The sequence below is a fragment of the Portunus trituberculatus genome, chromosome 44 (assembly GCF_017591435.1).
Source record: "Portunus trituberculatus isolate SZX2019 chromosome 44, ASM1759143v1, whole genome shotgun sequence".
NCBI classification, from domain to species: Eukaryota; Metazoa; Arthropoda; class Malacostraca; order Decapoda; family Portunidae; genus Portunus; species Portunus trituberculatus.
Window position 1 is genome coordinate 2,415,554 of NC_059298.1, and position 21,238 is coordinate 2,436,791.

General features: G+C 41.7%; 1 protein-coding gene and 1 long non-coding RNA gene across 2 annotated transcripts in view; one reads left to right on the forward strand and one right to left on the reverse strand.

Annotated features, from left to right (window-relative positions):
• Positions 1 to 21,238, forward strand: part of LOC123519067 — a 45,656-nt gene that overhangs the window by 16,358 nt on the left and 8,060 nt on the right. The window contains exon 2 of the long non-coding RNA XR_006678969.1: positions 13,533 to 13,622. This is a non-coding gene — a long non-coding RNA (uncharacterized LOC123519067). The remainder of the gene's footprint in view (positions 1 to 13,532; positions 13,623 to 21,238) is intronic.
• Positions 2,732 to 11,693, reverse strand: LOC123519066 (transmembrane protein 205-like). The gene is made up of 5 exons (XM_045280244.1): positions 11,161 to 11,693; positions 9,537 to 9,721; positions 9,218 to 9,381; positions 4,335 to 4,421; positions 2,732 to 4,134 (listed from the first exon to the last, which is right to left on the reverse strand). Exons 1-5 carry the CDS (start codon positions 11,493 to 11,495, stop codon positions 3,928 to 3,930), a joined length of 978 nt encoding a protein of 325 aa, XP_045136179.1. The 5' UTR covers positions 11,496 to 11,693; the 3' UTR covers positions 2,732 to 3,927.

Below are 21,238 nucleotides of genomic sequence, written 5' to 3' on the forward strand. Positions count from 1 at the left end.
AGTTGTGCAAGGTGTATGGAATTAGGAATGGGTGTTTTATTTATTTTTGCTGTAAGGCGTCGTTAAGCCACAACCTCCTCACTCCACCCACCTTTGCCTCCTTCTATCCACTGCATCACCTGACTGTTTGCCGCACCAAACTGGCATAAGACACACGAGTCTCCTGTAAATCTGCCGTCACGTGGTAGGATGCGGCTCATTAAAGTGGTCATTGGGCATCACCAGGCTGTCTTCTCTGTGTGGTGCGACGTGACGGCCATCATGTGTGACAGGCGTCACGGCAAAGTTAGTACGATTTGACGGAAAGGTGATGAATGGAAGCCTTTTTTATTTCATTTTATTATTGATTATATTTTCATTATTTGGCAAACAATGTAAGGTTTACCAGACATACCAGCATAAGATGAGACAAATGAGTGGATTACCAGTGAGATGGGAAACTAAGGACAACGTATACAGTATTAATGTTCTTCCGTGATTTCCTTATACACCATAAACAATTCGTACACCATTGCTTCTGAAACTTTTGACCTTGAAAATATGCATTGCATTGATATCTTGAAGGTTCAAGAATGCCAATGACAAAAGTGACAGGATCAAATTTCACCACCTCAGTCATCATTATCTGGAGTGGGGGCCACGTGGATCAGGTATCTAGCCAGTGAGAACCTGATAGCTGATCCAGTGGGATGCAGTCTTTGTCATAACGAGCAGAGAGTCGATGTTATTTGACAGTTCAATCCATGTGCCTTTGTATTTCGTTTCAACTCATCCATATTTACTTCTTATCTAAGTACTTATAATTGTGGAGGATCAACTTACTGAATGTAACTCGTGCATGACTTAAGTAATAGTACGAGTATGGTAATGCTGCCTTTATCTTTAAACCTATTCATAAGATTTTATATTCTTAACATTTCATTTATGGCTGACGAAATTAAATGCAGTTGATACATATTTTGTAGACTTGTCTTTATAATTCTAACTATTATGCCGCTTTTTATGTTACATTAAGGCTATTGTGTTTGTATGTATAGTACTTACCATTAACTAATGAAACAACTGTTGTGTCGAGCTCTCTCTCTCTCTCTCTCTCTCTCTCTCTCTCTCTCTCTCTCTCTCTCTCTCTCTCAGTCCTTGTATTTTGTAATCTGATCTTAGTAGTCTAAATTGAAGCATGTAAAATTATACATACATTGCATCTACTGTAATATTATGTAGTGTGACGTTAGTAGTGTTCTGGTTTCAGATCGTATTGATGAAAACTGATGGCTTCGCCAGTTATAAAGATCATGATAGTGATAATAATAGATTTTCATTATTATTATCTATTATTATTATTATTATTATTATTATTATTATTATTATTATTATTATTATTATCGTTGTTTTTATTATTGTTATTATCACTAATGGTGGTGGTGGTATCATCACTACTACTACTACTACTTACTACTTACTAACTACTACTACTACTACTACTACTACTACTACTACTACTACTACTACTACTACTACTACTACTACTACTACTACTACTACTACTACTGCTTGTCTCCTCTTTCTCCTCTACCATCATAGTTGCTTAAATCAACAAACAACCAATCCATTCTCCACACACCATTAGTGAAACAGACAACAAGGCAGGATTTCAGTTATGTATAAGATAAAAACGGTGTAAAAGAAACACTCTTAAGCTGAGCAAATGTTTCTCTCTTCCTCTCTTGCTTTTTGATGTGGGGGAGGGAAGCAGCACTTTGAGAGAGCTTTTTTTTTTTATTATACTTTGCTGTGGCCTCGGCTGGCCTTCCTGACGTAATAAAATAGCATTATGTTTTAACAGGTGTGTGTGTGTGTGTGTGTGTGTGTGTGTGTGTGTGTGTGTGTGTGTGTGTGTGTGTGTGTGTGTGTGTGTGTGTGTGTGCGTGTGTGTGCCCGCGCGTGGGTGCAAGTGTGCGTGCGTGCGTGCGCGCGTACGTTAGTGTGGGAAGTGCTACACGTCTTTATCCTAGATTGGATGTTCGTACCTTTGTGGCGTGAACTGCTGTGCGATGCCACGTGGAGACGAATCCTGTACCGAGGAGGCGGAGGGGTGGTGGGATGGCGCTGGGATGTAAGGGACGTAAAGGCCATCAGGATCTGGGAGAGGACGGGGGGGAATGACGTGGGAGGATGCGTGCGTGCTCTCCGCTGACGGGAATGATGCAGTGGAATCCTTGACATTGTAATAGATGCAAAGTGCCGCATTGTGACACGCCAACAGACTTAATTGAACTGAAGAGAGAGTGGACGCCAGCGAGTCTGCAGAATAGAAGCACTATTGTCTTCGTCAAGTGACTCAGGCCTGAGCGCGTGTGGCCACTTCAGCCTCCCTCCCTTCCTCCCTCCATGCATCCCTCTCTCCCTCCCTCCCGGCTTCTTGTTTGCATGGTAAGAGAGAGAGAGAGAGAGAGAGAGAGAGAGAGAGAGAGAGAGAGAGAGACGGCCACTGATGGAGATAAAAAACATGATTTATGATGATATGCTTAATTGAAGGGCTCACGCAGTAATTATATGATTGTTAGAGAGAGAGAGAGAGAGAGAGAGAGAGAGAGAGAGAGAGAGAGTATTCATTGTTTAGGGAATTAAGAAGCAAACAATATTAGCATTGCAAGTTTTATTCACAGTTGTGACACTTTTTATTAATAACATAAAAAAATGGCAAGAAATAAATACACAACGACTAGTATGGATATGTGGTTTTGACACACACACACACACACACACACACACACACACACACACACACACACACACACACACACACACACACACACACACACACACAAGAAAATCCGAGACGTGACCAAAACTCTGCGTCGAAGCTTTATAAATAAATCCATACAAATATTGTTTCTTTTATATTTCTTGAACACACTTTCACTTTTAGTTTGCGAGTTTGTTGCGTCTTTCTTTATAATGAAGCAGATCTCGCACATACCTCGAAGTTCATGAACTCTACACACGTATCACCAACGCCATACAGACATGTTTATTTGTTTTCGGTCAGTCATGAAATACAATTTTTTTTTTTTACTTTTATTCTAGGAGGAATGGATACTAGGTTAACTAACATCAATGAACGAGTGACTGATTAGTGTTTCTCCTTTCTTATGACTTTATTGGTAAGAGATGACTAAACAGTTTTGATATTAGTGGAAACTTCTGATTTACACGCACACACACACACACACACACACACACACACACACACACACACACACACACACACACACACACACACACACACACACACACACACACACACACACACTTCATATAATAAATGCTTTAATTGAGAATCGCTGCTCTATCGTGGAATGTGATGCAATGTAAAGCAACACGTGTAATCACAAGAGGAAACATTTGCCTCCACCCTTCTAATGCCACTTGGAAATGTGCGGAAGTCTAAATGCAACAACCATAGTGAGGATTAGTGTTTTCTTTCTGGTTTGATTACCAAGAGTGTATGAATAGTTACAGCGCAAGTACTATATCAGGCTTGCGTATATCATGCACTTATTAAACTAAATGCACGTTTACAGTGTACTTGAGGAATGACGTCAGGCGGCCAGCTGCCTGAACTGCCAAATTAGAAGAAAAGTGCCAACGACGGTTAGCTGGCACACTCCTGCATGTGTTCTGGTTTTGCAGGAGACGAAGTAAGGACGATGGTCCAGCCATTGTTATCACACACTCTCCTCACCACCCGCATCGTGAGTGGCCAACAAAATACTATTGCCTACAGGCCGTGCAGCCAAGGCTCTAAACCACCAAAAACCGCCCTAGCACTGCAGGAGGATACTCGTATGAGCGTTGGGAAGTTTCGTGGAGGCCATAATGCACCCCGCTCACGCTAAGATGCCCATCGATGGATGAGGAAATCCCTTACAGCTCCACGGAACACAGTTTGGTTGCCAAATAGTACAGGTGGAGCGAGGTGGCGGCCATTGACGCCATGTTTCCAACGGCAATGATCATGTGGGTCCTGCGGAAGGCGCGGTACAGGCGCATGTAGTGAGGGCAGTTGGCCAGGAGACCCGGGCTGCTGCTTCCCACCTCTTGCCCAATATTCGCCTCTCGCTCGATGGCCATCTGGGGAACATTGGCTGTCACTCAAAGAAAATGGAGTCTCTCTCTCTCTCTCTCTCTCTCTCTCTCTCTCTCTCTCTCTCTCTCTCTCTCTCTCTCTCTCTCTCTCTCTCTCTCTCTCTCTCTCTCTCTCTCTCTCTCTCTCTCTCTCTCTCTCTCTCTCGCACACATAAGAGATGTGATCAAAGGTGTATGATAATTACCTTGACGGTGATGAGTTTGGTGAGGACAGGAGCCAAGTACAGCCTAATTCCCAAGTTTACTAGAAAACAGGTCACCAAGATGGCTCCCTGTTGGATAAAAAGTAAGAAAACTCATTAGTTTACTTATCTTCTCTACAACATCTGAAAAAAGTTAACAACCAGCATTGGAAAACTATATATATATATATATATATATATATATATATATATATATATATATATATATATATATATATATCAGCCTGTTTGAACTTCGATGACAAAAGTGTGACGAAAGAGATTGACAGACAGAAAAAAATAGATATAGATATATGAATAATGGAATTAATGCCTTAGTAGCATCAAAGAGTTAGCTGAGACGAGGTGTCTACGACTCATAAAACACACACACTCTCTCTCTCTCTCTCTCTCTCTCTCTCTCTCTCTCTCTCTCTCTCTCTCTCTCTCTCTCTCTCTCTCTCTCTCTCTCTCTCTCTCTCTCTCTCTCTCTCTCTCTCTCTCTCATTGGGTACAAATTTACCGACATGAGAAAAGTGTGAGATATGCACATTGCACATTTATGGGTACTACATTATGTAAATCGCTATCTGGAGGAAGCCATCTCGAGGCCTCTCCAGAATGTATACGTGACTCTTCCCACGAAATCCGCTTAGGAACGCTCGAGTGAAAAAAAAAAGAAAAAAAAAAAGACGTAGGGTTCACCCCATACATTCCTAGGATGTTGATATAACAACCAGCTGTCTTTCCATCACTGCTCAGTTCCTCCTTGTGTTTATTCGTCCGCCTCTCAATTTTGTATCAAAGAAAACATTGCGTCCATCACGCGATAGAGCCGCTGAATGCTTTGAATAACAAATCAGCTAACTTGATTTCCGTGGATATGAAAGGTGCTGTATTTTTAAAAATCTTGAGCAGGAGCTATACTTCAGGGTACCATGAACTGTACATCATTTATCTTTTCTTCAATACACAGAGAAAAATACTGGAAAAATCACGGTTACTCTTTCGATTAAAAATAATGACCGTCACCATTTTTCCAAATTGTATACTGATTCACCTGCCTGCCTAGGTTGACGCTAAGCTGAAGCTCTAAAACTATCCATAACAGCATTTTTTTTTTCGAAAATATTCTCATTGTAATTCCCTGGCAAAGTTAATGAATTTGAATTATTTTGAACCTAATCTGAACTGATCTAACTTGACCTACGACCCGGCATTCCACGCATTAGGGACATTAATCTATATCAGAAATTGAGCGTGTGCATGATGACCAGAAATACTTATCTTCCTAACGAGTCCTAGTTCACTTTCTTCTTCGCTCGACAAGCTTTATTTTCGCCACATGGCCAAGGCAAACGAAATGTTAACACTTAGAGACATTTTAAAGAAAAGACAATGAAATAAAGCTAAATTCTTGAAATGGATGGAGGGTAAGTGCGACGCAACAGACATTGTAAGGGAGAGACAAGTGTTGCTAATGAGGAAGTTGGAAAAACAAACGAAGGGGAAGGTTACGAAATGGATTTTTTACGACCACCCTACATTATAATTTGCCACAGAGCCCAGCTGTTTATTTTGATAAGCGCAGAGAGAGAGAGAGAGAGAGAGAGAGAGAGAGAGAGAGAGAGAGAGAGAGAGAGAGAGAGAGAGAGGCAAAAACACTCAAGAAATTACAAATGAAAACAAGATATACGATCATGAAAATTGAACACGAATTGCTGGTGATGGAGATAACTTGAATAACTGAACTGCGAGAGGGACGGAATGGCGCTCCAAGGAACAAAGGTGCGAATTACAAAAAAATAACTGAATCGCCCCTCTCGTCGTACATTAATCACTTTCCTTAATTTATTTTCTTCCTTTTGTTGTATTTAGCCTTAAACATTTCTCACCTTCTCTCTATTCTCTTTACACTCATCATCCCTCTCCTCCTCCTCCCTGCCATATCTCTTCGTCATCTTCCTCTTCCTCTTATTTTCTATCCTTCCGTCAATCTCTATTCTTTTTCTCCTCTATTTCCTTTCCACACTTCATTTCCTTCCTTCTTCCTAACATATTTCGTTCTCATCCTCCTTTTCGTCTTCTGCTTTCACCTCTTCGTCTTCCTCCTCCTCCGTTCAAATCTCAAAAGGGGTGTCCGATTCCATTACCAGTGATTTGATTTCAATGTCTGTCCGTCCGCCTATCTGTGATCGTCTTTCTGTCTCAGTCCCTGCCTGTCTGTCCCTTTCTGTATGTCTGTATGTTTAGGGTTCTATCACCTCTCTCTTCCATCCCCTCCCCGTCTCTCTCTCTCTCTCTCTCTCTCTCTCTCTCTCTCTCTCTCTCTCTCTCTCTCTCTCTCTCTCTCTCTCTCTCTCTCTCTCTCTCTCTCTCTGTGTGTGTGTGTGTGTGTGTGTGTGTGTGTGTGTGTGTGTGTGTGTGTGTGTGTGTGTGTGTGTGTGTGTGTGTGTGTCTGTCTCTCTCTCTCTCTCTCTCTCTCTCTCTCTCTCTCTCTCTCTCTCTCTCTCTCTCTCTCTCTCTCTCTCTCTCTCTCTCTCTCTCTCTCTCTCTCTCTCTGTGTGTGTGTGTGTGTGTGTGTGTGTGTGTGTGTGTGTGTGTGTGTGTGTGTGTGTGTGTGTGTGTGTGTGTGTGTGTGTGTGTGTGTGTGATGCCATGTCATGTTGCGGAAGAAACACTGCCTAATTATCTTCACTTGTTTTTTTTTTTTCGTCTTTTTTCATGGTCTTGTTTCTATTGAGGTGTAAAAAAAAAAAAAAAAAAAAAAAAAAAAAAGTAAAAAATGGCCTTAATTCGCAGCGCCAGAAGGACCTTCGCCAAATACGGACTAGAATAATGAGTTGGGAGGATCCATGCAAGTCTCGCTGAATTGGGAGGGAGATTTTTCTAGAAGTATCATGATGCACTTCGGTTTGACCTCAATGGGATACCAATTCCTTGCAGCAGACAGTATACGTGAGTCACATTTCTATACGACTATTTTTCTTCTCTTTTCTTTCTTCACACGACGGGGCTAAAAGTGTGTCACTGTGCGTAAGATTGCTGGCCTTGTATTATGTAGATAGTTTTATGATATTGTTTTTTTTTTTTTTTTCGTGTATTAGACATATGAGAAGATATTCGTTCAAGTGGTGAGATATGTCAGTAAATGATGAGAAGTAGAAAGGAAATAGGACAGGGGATGATGGGCGATATGGAGGGAAATGACGAGAGTTGCTGTTCGGGAAAATATGAGAGGCTAAAGAAAATTGCTGGAAAGTAAGATATAAGAAATTGTGGGGAGATCAAAAGAAAAGCAAGAGAGAATGACGGAAAAGTAAGAAAAGAAATCACTGGAAAAGTAACAGGAAAATATTGAATTAAAGAGAAAGTAGCGAAATATGCAGAGAAAAATAATAGAGAAGGCAATAGGGAAACTACTGTTGAAATTTTGGAAGAAAGTAATGAGGAGGTTAGGAAAAAGAAGGATAAAACCAAGAAGGGAAAAAGAAGGCGTTTTGCATTACTCCCTGATGAAAAAAAAAAAAAAAAGATAAATAAAGCAAATCGGTTCTCTATAAGAATATTGTATGAATTTTCCTGCTCCCTTTTCTCCTCCATGCGGGCGAGAATCGGGGTGCGCCAATTTTCACCCAGATAGCAGTGTTGACTCGGGTCGTCCGCCTCCCCCAGGACATCAAAGCTCGTCTGAAGGGGCGGTGAGCGAAAAGCCAGACTGACAAGAGGCTCGTCTGACGTGTGAGGGATCACGTAGACACTGGTTTCTGCTCTCTCTCTCTCTCTCTCTCTCTCTCTCTCTCTCTCTCTCTCTCTCTCTCTCTCTCTCTCTCTCTCTCTCTCTCTCTCTCTCTCTCTCTCTCTCTCTCTCTCTCTCTCTCTCTCTCTCTCTCTCTCTCTCTCTCTCTCTCTCTCTCTCTCTCTCTCTCTCTCTCTCTCTCTCTCTCTCTCTCTCTCTCTCTCAGCCCTGCTCTCTTTCTCTTTCTTTCACGTCTTCGCATTTCTCGTATCCTGGCTCTCTCTCTCTCTCTCTCTCTCTCTCTCTCTCTCTCTCTCTCTCTCTCTCTCTCTCTCTCTCTCTCTCTCTCTCTCTCTCTCTCTCTCTCTTAATCCTCCAACAAACGGTAATAGTACAATTTCACCATATCTTTTTGTTGGGCGCGGCATTTTGGCGGTAGTCCTAAGACTGGAATGTCACAGGTAAGGCTTCACGTGAGGCGTTCCTCCACTACCTAAGAAGAACTTCAACTCACGTTCACTTCCTTACTGTTTATTTATAACCTCTTCCTCTTTAAGATGCTTTTCGGTCTGCTTAGCGTATACGAGTCTGGCGTAGCGTTTTTTGCTGTGGATGCTGAGCTGACATGTGTTATCTTCTCACCCATAAATATGTATGTGCTACGTAGTGAAAGTGATGTCAGGAATAGTACTGCTGAGAAGGCGGCTTAGGGAGCGGAAGAGACAAAAAATAGAATGTCTTTGAGGGAGGGAGAAAGACTGAATGGACGTTAAACAGATGAAAGAAACAGATGACTACGAACGGGAACGGTTGTGATGAGGAAAAAATAGGTGTAGAAGTAGCTTGTGTAATGGAAAATCTGTCAATATCACGTGCTTTAGTACTCTGTCCTGTGAGTCTTCGTAGGTATTAGAAAGGTAGTGAGTGGTATGTATATAGGAGTAGGAAAGTATAGTAGTAGTTGAAATAGTAGTATTAGTGATAGGAGGATGAGGAGAAGGAGGAGGACGAAGCTGAGAAAAATATTAATTGACTGCTTGATTGGATGATTAATTAATTGACCTAAGGCATTTGAACATGAAGAGGAGGAGCTATAAGGCAGTGGAAGAGAAAGACGAGAGGAGACAGGCAGTGAGGGGCGGCTTACCTGCATCATCTGGTGGTTGTCCCACAGGTGTGTTGGGTGGTGCCTGGTGTAGGTTACCACGGCCACAAGCATCAGCACTGCGTTGCTCAGAAAATATAGCGGGAATAGCACTTGTTGTACTTGTGCGAACACGTGCCTGGGCACGCTGAGGAACAGAGCTAGACCTGCGCGGGAAAACATATTATTTTTTTATTGACAGGGAATGTTTTGTGTTATTAACTTATTTTGCAGAATTCAAGTTAATGAGACATGAATAGATGGCTTAGTCACTTATTTGAACTGACTGTAGAGTAGAATGACTGGATGTGACTTTTCTTACCTGACACGAAGGTCATCCAGACTTGGCTCCCAAAGACAGTGCTGACAGCTGCGATGTAGAGGAGACGGGTGAGGGTGGAGGCTTCCGTGGCGTGTCTCCTGGAGTCTGGGAATAGTCTGAAGGCGAGGTAGACCACGGCCACGATTGTCACCAGGTGGGCAGGCTGAGAGTGCTCCATCAGCTCCCTGGGGTACAAAAGTCACGAACATAAGTACATGTGTGTGTGTGTGTGTGTGTGTGTGTGTGTGTGTGTGTGTGTGTGTGTGTTTTGCAGTGCACTTACAACATGTTATTGTTAACATTAGTATATTTCTAAAGCGAGCCAATAATAATACTAATTCCTCCCTTCCCTGGCCTAGACACAGTAACACACCGCGGCACGGGGCCGACCACTTTTTTCCGGCAAGTAATAAGAGGTAATGGTAGTGAAGCCAGTTTGATCGCTTCATGGAGCAGCAGCAAGTGTGTAAAGGACGTCTGGTTTGGGTGCACTAGATAGATTTAGAACAATGCATGATTTAGTGAAGTTATTCTTATGTAACCTTCGTATGCTAGTATTTTTACTCTCTTAGAATTAAGATGTGTAGAAGAGGGAGAGCCAAGCAAAAACAGGTAAGTGTGCAGATGAAGGTTTCATCTTGCAGGTACACACATGCGTTTAAACACAAAAATAGTTATTCGGAATTAAGGGTGAGGCGTCCTTCGATGGATCAATAATGAAGCATCTTCTCGCAGCTGTCCTTCATACTAGCTACTGAAAGGCACCTGCGCTCCTCAGGTCACGGTCCCTCGACACTTACGTAACACACACACACACACACACACACACACACACACACACACACACACACACACACACACACACACACACACACACATTCTAATACGATGTCCTCACGTAGAACAATCTAGAAACAGGTAAAACATGCATTTGTCACACAGCTCAAGCATGACAACGGTCACCTCTTTACATACGAACTTTCTGACATGTCGGCTTCTTGCAAGGTCACGTCACTGAATCACAGAAACTTTTGCTTCCATGTTAATGTTATTAGTCACACAAAAATATAATTCTAACCGTTCTCTCTCTCTCTCTCTCTCTCTCTCTCTCTCTCTCTCTCTCTCTCTCTCTCTCTCTCTCTCTCTCTCTCTCTCTCTCTCTCTCTCTCTCTCTCTCTCTCTCTCTCTCTCTCTCACACACACACACACACACACACACACACACACACACACACACACACACACACACACACACACACATATTCTAATACGATGTCCTCACGTTCGATTTCCCGGCCGGGTGGAGATATTTGGGTGTGTCTTCTTTCATGTGTAGCCCCTGTTCACCTAGCAGTGAGTAGGTACGGGATGTAAATCGAGGAGTTGTGACCTTGTTGTCCCGGTGTGTGGTGTGTGCCTGGTCTCAGGCCTATCCAAAGATCGGAAATAATGAGCTCTGAGCTCGCTCCGTAGGGTAACGTCTGGCTGTCTCGTCAGAGACTGCAGCAGATCAAACAGTGAAACACACACACACACACACACACACACACACACACACACACACACACACACACACACACACACACACACACACACACACACACACACACTCGGGGACACTAACCTGTACCATGGTGCAGGCTCTTTCTTGTCATTCTTTTGGTAATCACTGTATTTCTTGCCGTACTCCTTAATCTGGGCCTTCGTTATTTTAGTTGGCTCCTTCTTGGTTGAATCTACAAAGCTGTCTAATTCTTGCCGGGTGAGGTCATCGGGTGAGGAGGAAAACACTCCAAGTGCAGAGAAAGGCCTTGTTTTGTACATTTCGTCCGTACGGAACTCGGAAATGGAGTGAAAGCGGTTACGGAACCTGGCCAGCGTCTTCCCTGATGCCTTCGTTACGGTAGCACTAACCTCCGCCAATGCCATGGTGGGAACGTTTAAGGTTGAGGTAAACATGAAATCAGCGGGAGCAAATGTCACGTGTTACGAGATTATGAGTAAGGTGGGGCTTCGTTGGACGTGACAGGAAGTGTATAGTTTCGGAATATTTCTTCCTTCCCGTATGAAGAGTCGCTTGGTAAGCAATGTATGTTTCAACTTCCAGGTATAGGTTACCCGAGTTTATCTGCTGTCTACTAGATAACGTCGAGGTATGACCAAGTAACGTTGCGGCCGCTTATATATCCAGCAGCAGCTGTGGTTGAGTTGCCAGTGAGTCTGTGATTCTTAGATTTGGCAACTTATCGAGTAAGAGTAGCTCATTGAGTGGCACCATATGCCATTATTCAATTAAATGGTTTTGACACGTGTCCGCTGGCTCATCTATTACAACTCTCACGATTTATGTGTGGTATGCAGGTAATTCAACGAGCGGCCAGTCTCTGTGATAAGACATAATGTAAAAGTAAAATCAACATGTAAGAGAGGACGGCTGCCAAAAGTAAGATTTTTCTTATATGATATTGAGTACTACGATGTAGCCTCATGTTCCACACATTGGTGCATCACTATTGAACTGAAGCTCGTTTTGGTGAAAAGTCCCGATGGAAATTAATCTTACAGAAAATATAATTTAGAAATAACTGTGAAGGTGGAAGAACCTTCAAACTGTCACGTACGCCACTGCTCTCTTTCTCTCTTCGTTCACATAGTGTAAACCAGCGTAGGGGAAGCTCTCTCTCTCTCTCTCTCTCTCTCTCTCTCTCTCTCTCTCTCTCTCTCTCTCTCTCTCTCTCTCTCTCTTACGTAACCATTCATGACGTCACGGCTGGTCAGACAGACGCGTGGAATCGTTATCGACACAGCCAGAGCATCAAGTCTTGCTGTGAATCTTTCTTTGGCATACAAGTCAGGGAGAAAAATGTGCATTTGTGTTTGGAGTGACAGACGAGTAGATTGCTTTAATAATTTTTGTGCTATTAAGTACGTATATATAAGTCTTACAGTAAACAATAAGGAATACAGACAACTCTAAAAGTGATGTTTCTTTCTCCTCTTACGAGGTCTTCTTGCATGTATGTCCGCCAGCTCTCATACAGCCACCCTCTCACCGTCCTACAAGGCTCCCTTACTCCTCCCTCCCAGATAACCACATTCCCTCGACTCCTCCCACTCTTAATGCTCCGCCTCCTTTACAGGTGACCCTGACACTCTGCCTACTGCAGAAGGTCTTGTCGCTTCGAGGATGGTTACGAAGTGACTGACTAAGTCTGTCTGTGGGAGTAATAAGATAATCACACAAAAGCAGACGTACGAAACAGTTCAAAGTTGACGCTCAGTGAATGTTGCCTGCTTCTTCTAGTATCTGTGGTTTTCTCTACCATCACTCATTATGATCCCAGGAGCGAACTCAAAAAAAAAAAAAAAAAGTTAAAAAGTTATAAAAAATAATGGTAGAAAGGTAGACAAGAATACTAATGGTTATCTATGTATTTGTATATTATAAGGATATTCCTTGAGGGCAGGCAGATCGGACATGAAGGAAGCATATAGAGAAGGGATTGTTAGTCTCTTGCTCCACCCCTTTTACTTGTCCTGCGATTCTCAGGAAGTAGGTTGGCAGTGCTCCATCATCATCATTCATGATAGTTTTATTATTATTATTATTATTATTATTATTATTATTATTATTATTATTATTATTGTTGTTATAATTACTATCATCATCATCATCATCATCAGTCATTTTATTATTATTATTTCGAGTATTATTATTATTATTATTATTATTATTATTATCATTATCATTATTATTATTATTATTATTATTATTATCATAATTATTATCAAGACATCTTTGAATGTACAGTACACTTTCTAAACTTCTATCGCACTCACACACACACACACACACACACACACACACACACACACACACACACACACACACACACACACACACACACACACACACACACACACACACACACACAGTCTGCAATATTCATTGTCAAACACGTATTAAGTTTATTTTTTATTTTTTTGTCGTTTCAGATGAGTGTTGACAAACGGAGTTCTGAGACAGTAATGTGTAAGGCTTGCGCCATCACACGAATTGAGCTCTGGGAACACCTTGTTGAGAAAGTGAGTACACCATCAATAGCATTCATCGCATTAACTACCAGAGTGAGGGACTATTTACGCTAGATATTCATTCCTTCAACTTCTCTCTATCTCATCCTTAATTTTTGGGAGTGATCCCTAACCTCAGCCACTGCGTCACGGGTTGAGATATAACGTCGCTGTGGGCGTCCCAGGTGGTCTCAGTTGGCAGGGTTCAGGTCAGTCAACTCTGTATGGTCCCTGCTACTGTGCCTCATGTTCTGATGTTCATGCCTCTTCACTGCACGCCCGCAGCGACCCTTCCTCCCGATTATCTCATTGGTTGCTGCGTTGCGATTCATTGACGTCACTAAGGCCTTCTCTCTTCTACAAGAAAACAGGAAGCATAAGATTGTTAAACAAAGCAATGATTTATGAATTCACTCGTATTGCAATAGGAGAATATCTAGACAAAGAGTGTGGGAGGAGGCAGTTGGCTTACGTGTCCAGCACAGATGATTGATTTATACCCTTATTGTTTTATTATTTTTTTGTTTAATCTTTATTTAATCTTTTTGTGTATTTAAAGAATAACGCATATTATTCCAGTTCATGTGATCTCGAAATTTCTCATCCAGTAGGGATGTGAATGGATTGGCGAGTATAATGTATTTTGTGACTTGGGTAGTAAAGGAGGAGGAACAAACGCTGCAAATGGTCAACTTCTCTTTCTGTCTGCATATTATTCGTTTGACTGTACTTTCTTACTTGAAGCTTTTAGTAAGTAGCTTAGTCGTGTACTAGTAAGGGGCAGAAGCTGACCACACCTTACCCTGCTAGGCTGGGGAAATCAAGGCATTGGAAGGAAAAAGCCACCGTCTACGTTGCGCGTCATAAAAAGTGACTAAAAAGGACAGTGAGGGTTCTGAACATTTCTTCCTGCGTATTATATTTCTGTAGTGAGACAATGTGTAATGTCTTGTTTTTGCTGAACCTTCATAAGGAGAATTTCAGCTCGGTATCATGAAAAGATGTACGAGCAAGTCTCCGTCTTTGTGAGGAGATATTCAATAAAATGCGTGAAGGTCGAGGAATTCAGAGGAAAATGCATCGAGCTACTCCAGATATACTAAAGAAGTGTGATGTCTTGAAACACTACACGATTGTCGCACAGAGTGCATTTTTGTACTACGAAAGTCCTAATTTTTTTTTTCTCCTTGAACTGCCATCTGAACACTTGGGAGGTTTTCATCTGCAGCCCTAGCTTATACTTTATTTCTGTATTGATACTTGTTCTCTGTTGTAAGGTAAATGGCAGTTCAACTTAAGATTTTTTTTTTTTTTTTACATGTATCAGGGAGATCATTGTAGGGAAAAAGGAAACTTCATAATTGCGCTCCTAAAAATAAATGGTAAGAAATGAGCCTCGAGATATGGCCAGTTTTGTTTTTATAGCGTCATGACTTCCTTTTTTTTAACGTAACAAGTCATCAGCAATAGACAAATATAAAAAAAAAGTACCAGAGGTCTCCAGTAAAATGAATCTCATTTGCCATACGTTCAACTCAGGAGGGATTAAACAATTCACGTAGAAAGGCCACAAAGCGCCTTACTTTTAACCTGTCTTTTATTTAATTTTATTTATTTGTTCAATCTCTTAAAAGTCATTTCTTCCATATACCCGCTTGAGACAACCTTCCAGACAATTATCATTTCTTCATAAACATCCAATTATCCCTCCACACTGGACAAACTTAGACAGCGCTTCACTAAAAATCTTAATTGAAATTTCCTCATATCTATTGCTAAAATAGCTTCCATGAAGTTAGGTACTTTGTGTCTCCACCAATATTTTTCTTCTCACAGCTGTCTACTCTTTACATACACATGGGTCTTATCTGTCCATATATAGGGTACTGCACCTAATACTGTAAAATGAAGTTCAACTCACTTGGCCTTGTAAGAGGAGTCTAAAGCTTTCAGCTTTTTAATTCCCTCTGTAACAGGCTGTCTTGATTGTCTCACCCAGTACTGGAGCGTTACATCTCTTACAATATTCCACCGTATGCACTTGCTAACTGCATGCATCCCCATGCAATGATCCATCGGCACGTCAGAAGAGTGCCACTGTGCCCGTCTTCCTTGCCAGCTGATGGAGCAGCGCCGTTCCCTGCACCATCCTCTATTAAGAGGGGAGATAAGCTCTTCAAGGGCCCGATTACGATGGGGTGTTGTACTGGTAGCGGGCCTCTACTTGATTGTCGGCACGTACGATGTTGTGGCCGCAGAGCCTCTAAGAGCAGCTGGGGAAGCAGAGAGGAAGGTTAAGCGGACCAGTAGTTTCGCGGAGATATCTTGCAGCCTTGTCACCCTTTAGCGTTCCCTTTCTTGTGTTCCAAATGTCCATTTATAATTATCTGTGTCTTATCTATGTACAGTACACACACACACACACACACACACACACACACACACACACACACACACACACACACACACACACACACACACACACACACACACACACACACACACACACACACACACACACACACACACACACACACTTTCCACATAGAACGGTGGAAAAGTGGAATGCTTTGAGTGACGAAGTTAGTACAGCACATAATGTGCACAACTTGAAAGATAAATTGGATAAAGGGAGACATGGAGACAAGACACTATGAGCCCCGCTCGAACCCTGTGCAATACAACTCTCTCTCTCACACACACACACACACACACACACACACACACACACACACACACACACACACACACACACACACACACACACACACACACACACACACACACACACACACACACACACACACACACACACACACACACACACACACACACACACACACACACACGACCTCCGTATGGCCGTATGGCTTGGTGGCCCCAAAAGGCCTCTCGAAAATTTTGTTTTCAATGAGAAGAGTATCACTGTTTGTCTTCATATATATATATATATATATATATATATATATATATATATATATATATATATATATATATATATATATATATATATCTCTCTCTCTCTCTCTCTCTCTCTCTCTCTCTCTCTCTCTCTCTCTCTCTCTCTCTCTCTCTCTCTCTCTTGCCAATTAATCTACTTTCCCCATTTGCTCATTAATCTCCAGTACACATCTACAAACAACGCGTTGAGGAGCTCAAGTACTTGTTGTATCGTCCGTCGCTCCACACATGAATCGATGCACGCACATTAAGAAGTCATAAATTTTCGTCAAGTCTACCAATATTGCCGCATTTCATCTCCACGCGGCAACTGAAACATAAGTACCTACCGACGTCGAGGGGTGGTTCCCATGCAGTGCAGGAGTAGACCTTCATTTAAATGTGTAATACTAAAAAAAAAAATGCTGAGTATGTGTGATAAAAGTTACCCGGTTATTTTAACGAATAATTGTGAGTAGCATATTGACTTTTTGTCTCGTAATCGTAAATTCAAGGACTGCACCTTCAACATAGAACAAAACTTAATCCTTAATATATATTTTCAGATCTAAAATCAATACTAGACACTCAGTTCTATTCGCGACAGATTAGTTATTTCCTATCTTACTGACTACAGTTATTACTAATTACTAATCTATAAACTCGTATTAGTATGCTTCATATGATCATGATGCTATCCACTTATTTATTTTCTTATCAGTCAGTCTTTGTTTTAGTGGTCATTCTCGTAACCCATGGGAGACAGCGAATCAAGATGGAGTTGTGAGGACGCGCATGTAACGATGGTAGTGTGATGCGTGAGAGACCCCGGGAAGAGAAAGTATAGCTGGGTATGGACGGCGGTGGGTGGCTGGACGGTGTATACGTGAGGACTGTGATGTCTCTCTCTCTCTCTCTCTCTCTCTCTCTCTCTCTCTCTCTCTCTCTCTCTCTCTCTCTCTCTCTCTCTCTCTCTCACACACACACACACACACACACACACACACACACACACACACACACACACACACACACACACACACACACACACACGTCCTTCCGTCTTCTCGGGGTAGGAAGCTACTCATCAGGGTCGTTTTTTTTTTTTTTTTTTTTTTTTTTTTGCACGAGCTAAACTGTTTACTTAACAAACTCGCGGTGAGTGGGCCCCCGTCAAAGGCCGCACATACATGCTGATTCCCACGCACACACTTGTTCACACACACACACACACACACAATATGGTCAAGGAGGTCAGCCACAACAAGGCCCACAGACCGACCACACGGCGTCCACATACAACACAGCATCGCCACCGCCGCACACGTGCAGCCTCGCACACAGACCGGCAAAATGTGTGTCAATTTAGTATCTTATGGAACTGTATTGTATTTGACGAGAAAGACTCTCTCTCTCTCTCTCTCTCTCTCTCTCTCTCTCTCTCTCTCTCTCTCTCTCTCTCTCTCTCTCGGTGGATTTTCCATTGTGCGTCATTTAATCTCTCCCTCTTCTCCGTAGCCAGACTGGTGAAATCAGGCTCAGCGTGTTAGTGTCTCAGGATTTAATGGACTTACTATAATTTTACCTTTCCTCTACTTTCATATTCACTTCTCTTTTACTCTCTTCCTTTAACAAAATTTTAATCATAGCTCATTAATGTCTAACAGTAGTTTCTTCAGTCAGTGTCTTTCTTCACGTGTATTGCTTACAGCAGGGAATCTAATAATGTAAGACAAATATTCTTGCTTAGAAACAGAATTATTTGTGTAGATAGGTCAGTAATTATTTTATACCAAATTATAAACCTGTAACACAAACACAAGACGAAGACAGATTTCTGAATGTCATATGCTTGTTCAAAAGGTCCACATGTGAAGGTAAATGCCATCTGACTTGTTAACTGACACGTCAACGATAAGAGATATTGTTGCAACACTGATGACCATAATCCAACCCTGGATGACTTTTACAGTAGCTACTCGCCACTTGTCGGGAGCTGCAACAGAAATTATCCCCGAGATGTTGAGGATATCCAGAAACGAGAGAGAAAATATTTCAATTAAAGTTCTGTGGAAGCAATCCCTTTCACGTCCATCGGCCACCAAGCTGCACACCATTACATTTTAAATGTGTGTGTGTGTGTGTGTGTGTGTGTGTGTGTGTGTGTGTGTGTGTGTGTGTGTGTGTGTGTGTGTGTGTGTGTGTGTGTGTGTGTGTGTGTGTGTGTGTGTGTATATATATATATATATATATATATATATATATATATATATATATATATATATATATATATATATATATATGTATGTATGTATGTATGTATGTATGTATGTATGTATGTATGTATGTATGTATGTATGTATGTATGTGTGTGTGTGTGTGTGTGTGTGTGTGTGTGTGTGTGTGTGTGTGTGTGTGTGTGTGTGTGTGTGTGTGTTAGACTAGGCTGAGTTCCTGAAGTATGGAAGTAGCCAAATGTACCCAAGGTAGTGCTGTCACATTCCACGAAACGCTCCAGACACAACTGCCTCCGTCTCTCACATCATCAGTTCTCAATATTTGTGGATGTATATGAATTTATTAGTCCATTATATTAGTTATGCGTTCTGCTGATAGGCATGAAATTCAATGAAAGTTGTGACATCCCTATCTGGAAAAACTAAATTTATATCCGATTAAAAACAAAACAAAACATGAATATACCGTATATCTGTGAAGAAATCGGCAAAGATATAGTAGTATTTAAGGAAGATTACATCATACTAGGGATTTCTGAATAAATATTCACGTTGGACTGATTTACCAGACTTGGCTACAGTGTTAACAAAATAGGAATGTGGCATAGGCAGATTTTCGTTGACACTTACAGTATATAGATCTCATATCGATTAATATAAGAAAAATACACATTAAAGAAAATAAATAAATGAGCAAATGAATAAGTAAACTAAGAAAATACCAACCTTGATCAAGAGAGCGGTTTAAGGGTAATACAGTCGAGTGTGGTGCTTAATGATAACATCTCAAAGTGACGACGACTTACACGCTGAACACCGTAACACTCATTCCTGTCATGTTTTACTTTCTTGGTGCTTATAAATGTCGGGGAAATGATTCTAAATTATCATAATCTGCAATTAATATTGCCTTATTCTTACTCCTGTGTTTAGTAATACCTATTGTTTTGCGATGAACAAAGTAGATAAGATGTAGCTATTGTATCTGTCAGCCAGAGATATCCCTGTACAAGCAATATTACTGTTCTTACTGCTATACTTATTATTACCTTTTGTAATGCGATGAACAGAGTAGATAAGATGTAGCTTAGTAGATCAGATATATTGTGTAAAGCCAGAGGTAGTCCTATGCACGTTGTCTACCATTATGAAGAAAGAGCATCGATCTCAAATGATTACAATTGCGATGTATAATATTGGCCGGCAGCGCAACAGGTGGCAGATGTGCATTTATCCCTCGTTCTATATCCCAGGATGAGGAAGAGGAAGTGCAATGCTAAAGTTCAGTGAAGCTCTTTGACTGATGAAATTACAAAAATAACAGTCAGTTAACCACCCTTATTGTCCCTCCGAATACACACACACACACACACACACACACACACACACACACACACACACACACACACACACACACACACTTGACATGTATTACTATTTCATTATCACAGAAGAATGTCGTCATACTTGTGTTCTACTTGATACTGAACGATTAATTGTTAATTCATTATGTACGTCTATGTACAGATTCTAACGGTCTTGCAGTTCTGTGAAAATTTCCACATACCATTCTTTTAAATACATAATGACCTCACTTTCATTCTCATTTTTCTCAGGAAAGAGAGACGAAATGACAGGCTGGTAGGATATCATTCACTTTCGGAGCTACTTCATACGGGTTGTTAGGACAGAACATAGGGGATAAAATGATTCTCACAAACAGTTCATTATAGTAGGCAGTTATGTTAGTTCCTCCTAAGTTGAGCAGCCTTTGATGACCTTGGGCAATATTATTAACAGAGTTGTCTCCTCTCTTCAAGCTTGCTTTCCGCTCCTTACCCGCTGCTTGTCCGTAATAACTCACTCACTCGCACAGTCTGTGAAAGGTGATGTAAGACCCGTGTTTGAGAGAGAGAGAGAGAGAGAGAGAGAGAGAGAGAGAGAGAGACCAACCCTAACCTATGTGCTTACTTAATTTCTTACATCTCTTCTCTGGGAACTGGGATCTTTTCATGGAAAGACTCTTCACGGAGACGTCATATGCATTGCGTAGCGCGCGCGCGCAGCTGACCTTCAATGTGGTTTCAGAGCAACGGTGGTGTGAGCGATGTTGGTGCCATGGTGTCTAGCGACCTACTCCTTCCTGGGCGTGTGGGAGTCAAGGGGTGGTTGGGGGAGGAACTGCAGGTCCTCACGTTCTTGATGATGTGGGCCCGTATTCATAAAACTATATGGTTCGACATAAGTGAAACATAAGTCCACAAGATGGCGGACATCATGACTTTCGTGAAGCATATAAGTCTTGTGTCTAACGCACGGTCTAGATAAACAAGGTCTTCCATCCGCGCATCCACGGTCACGTGTCTGTGACTCATGTGGGCCCCGGGTGGGTGTGATGCAGGGGCCCAGGCCCCAGTGAGCCAGTCAAACCCTGACCTCTGCCCGTGTCAC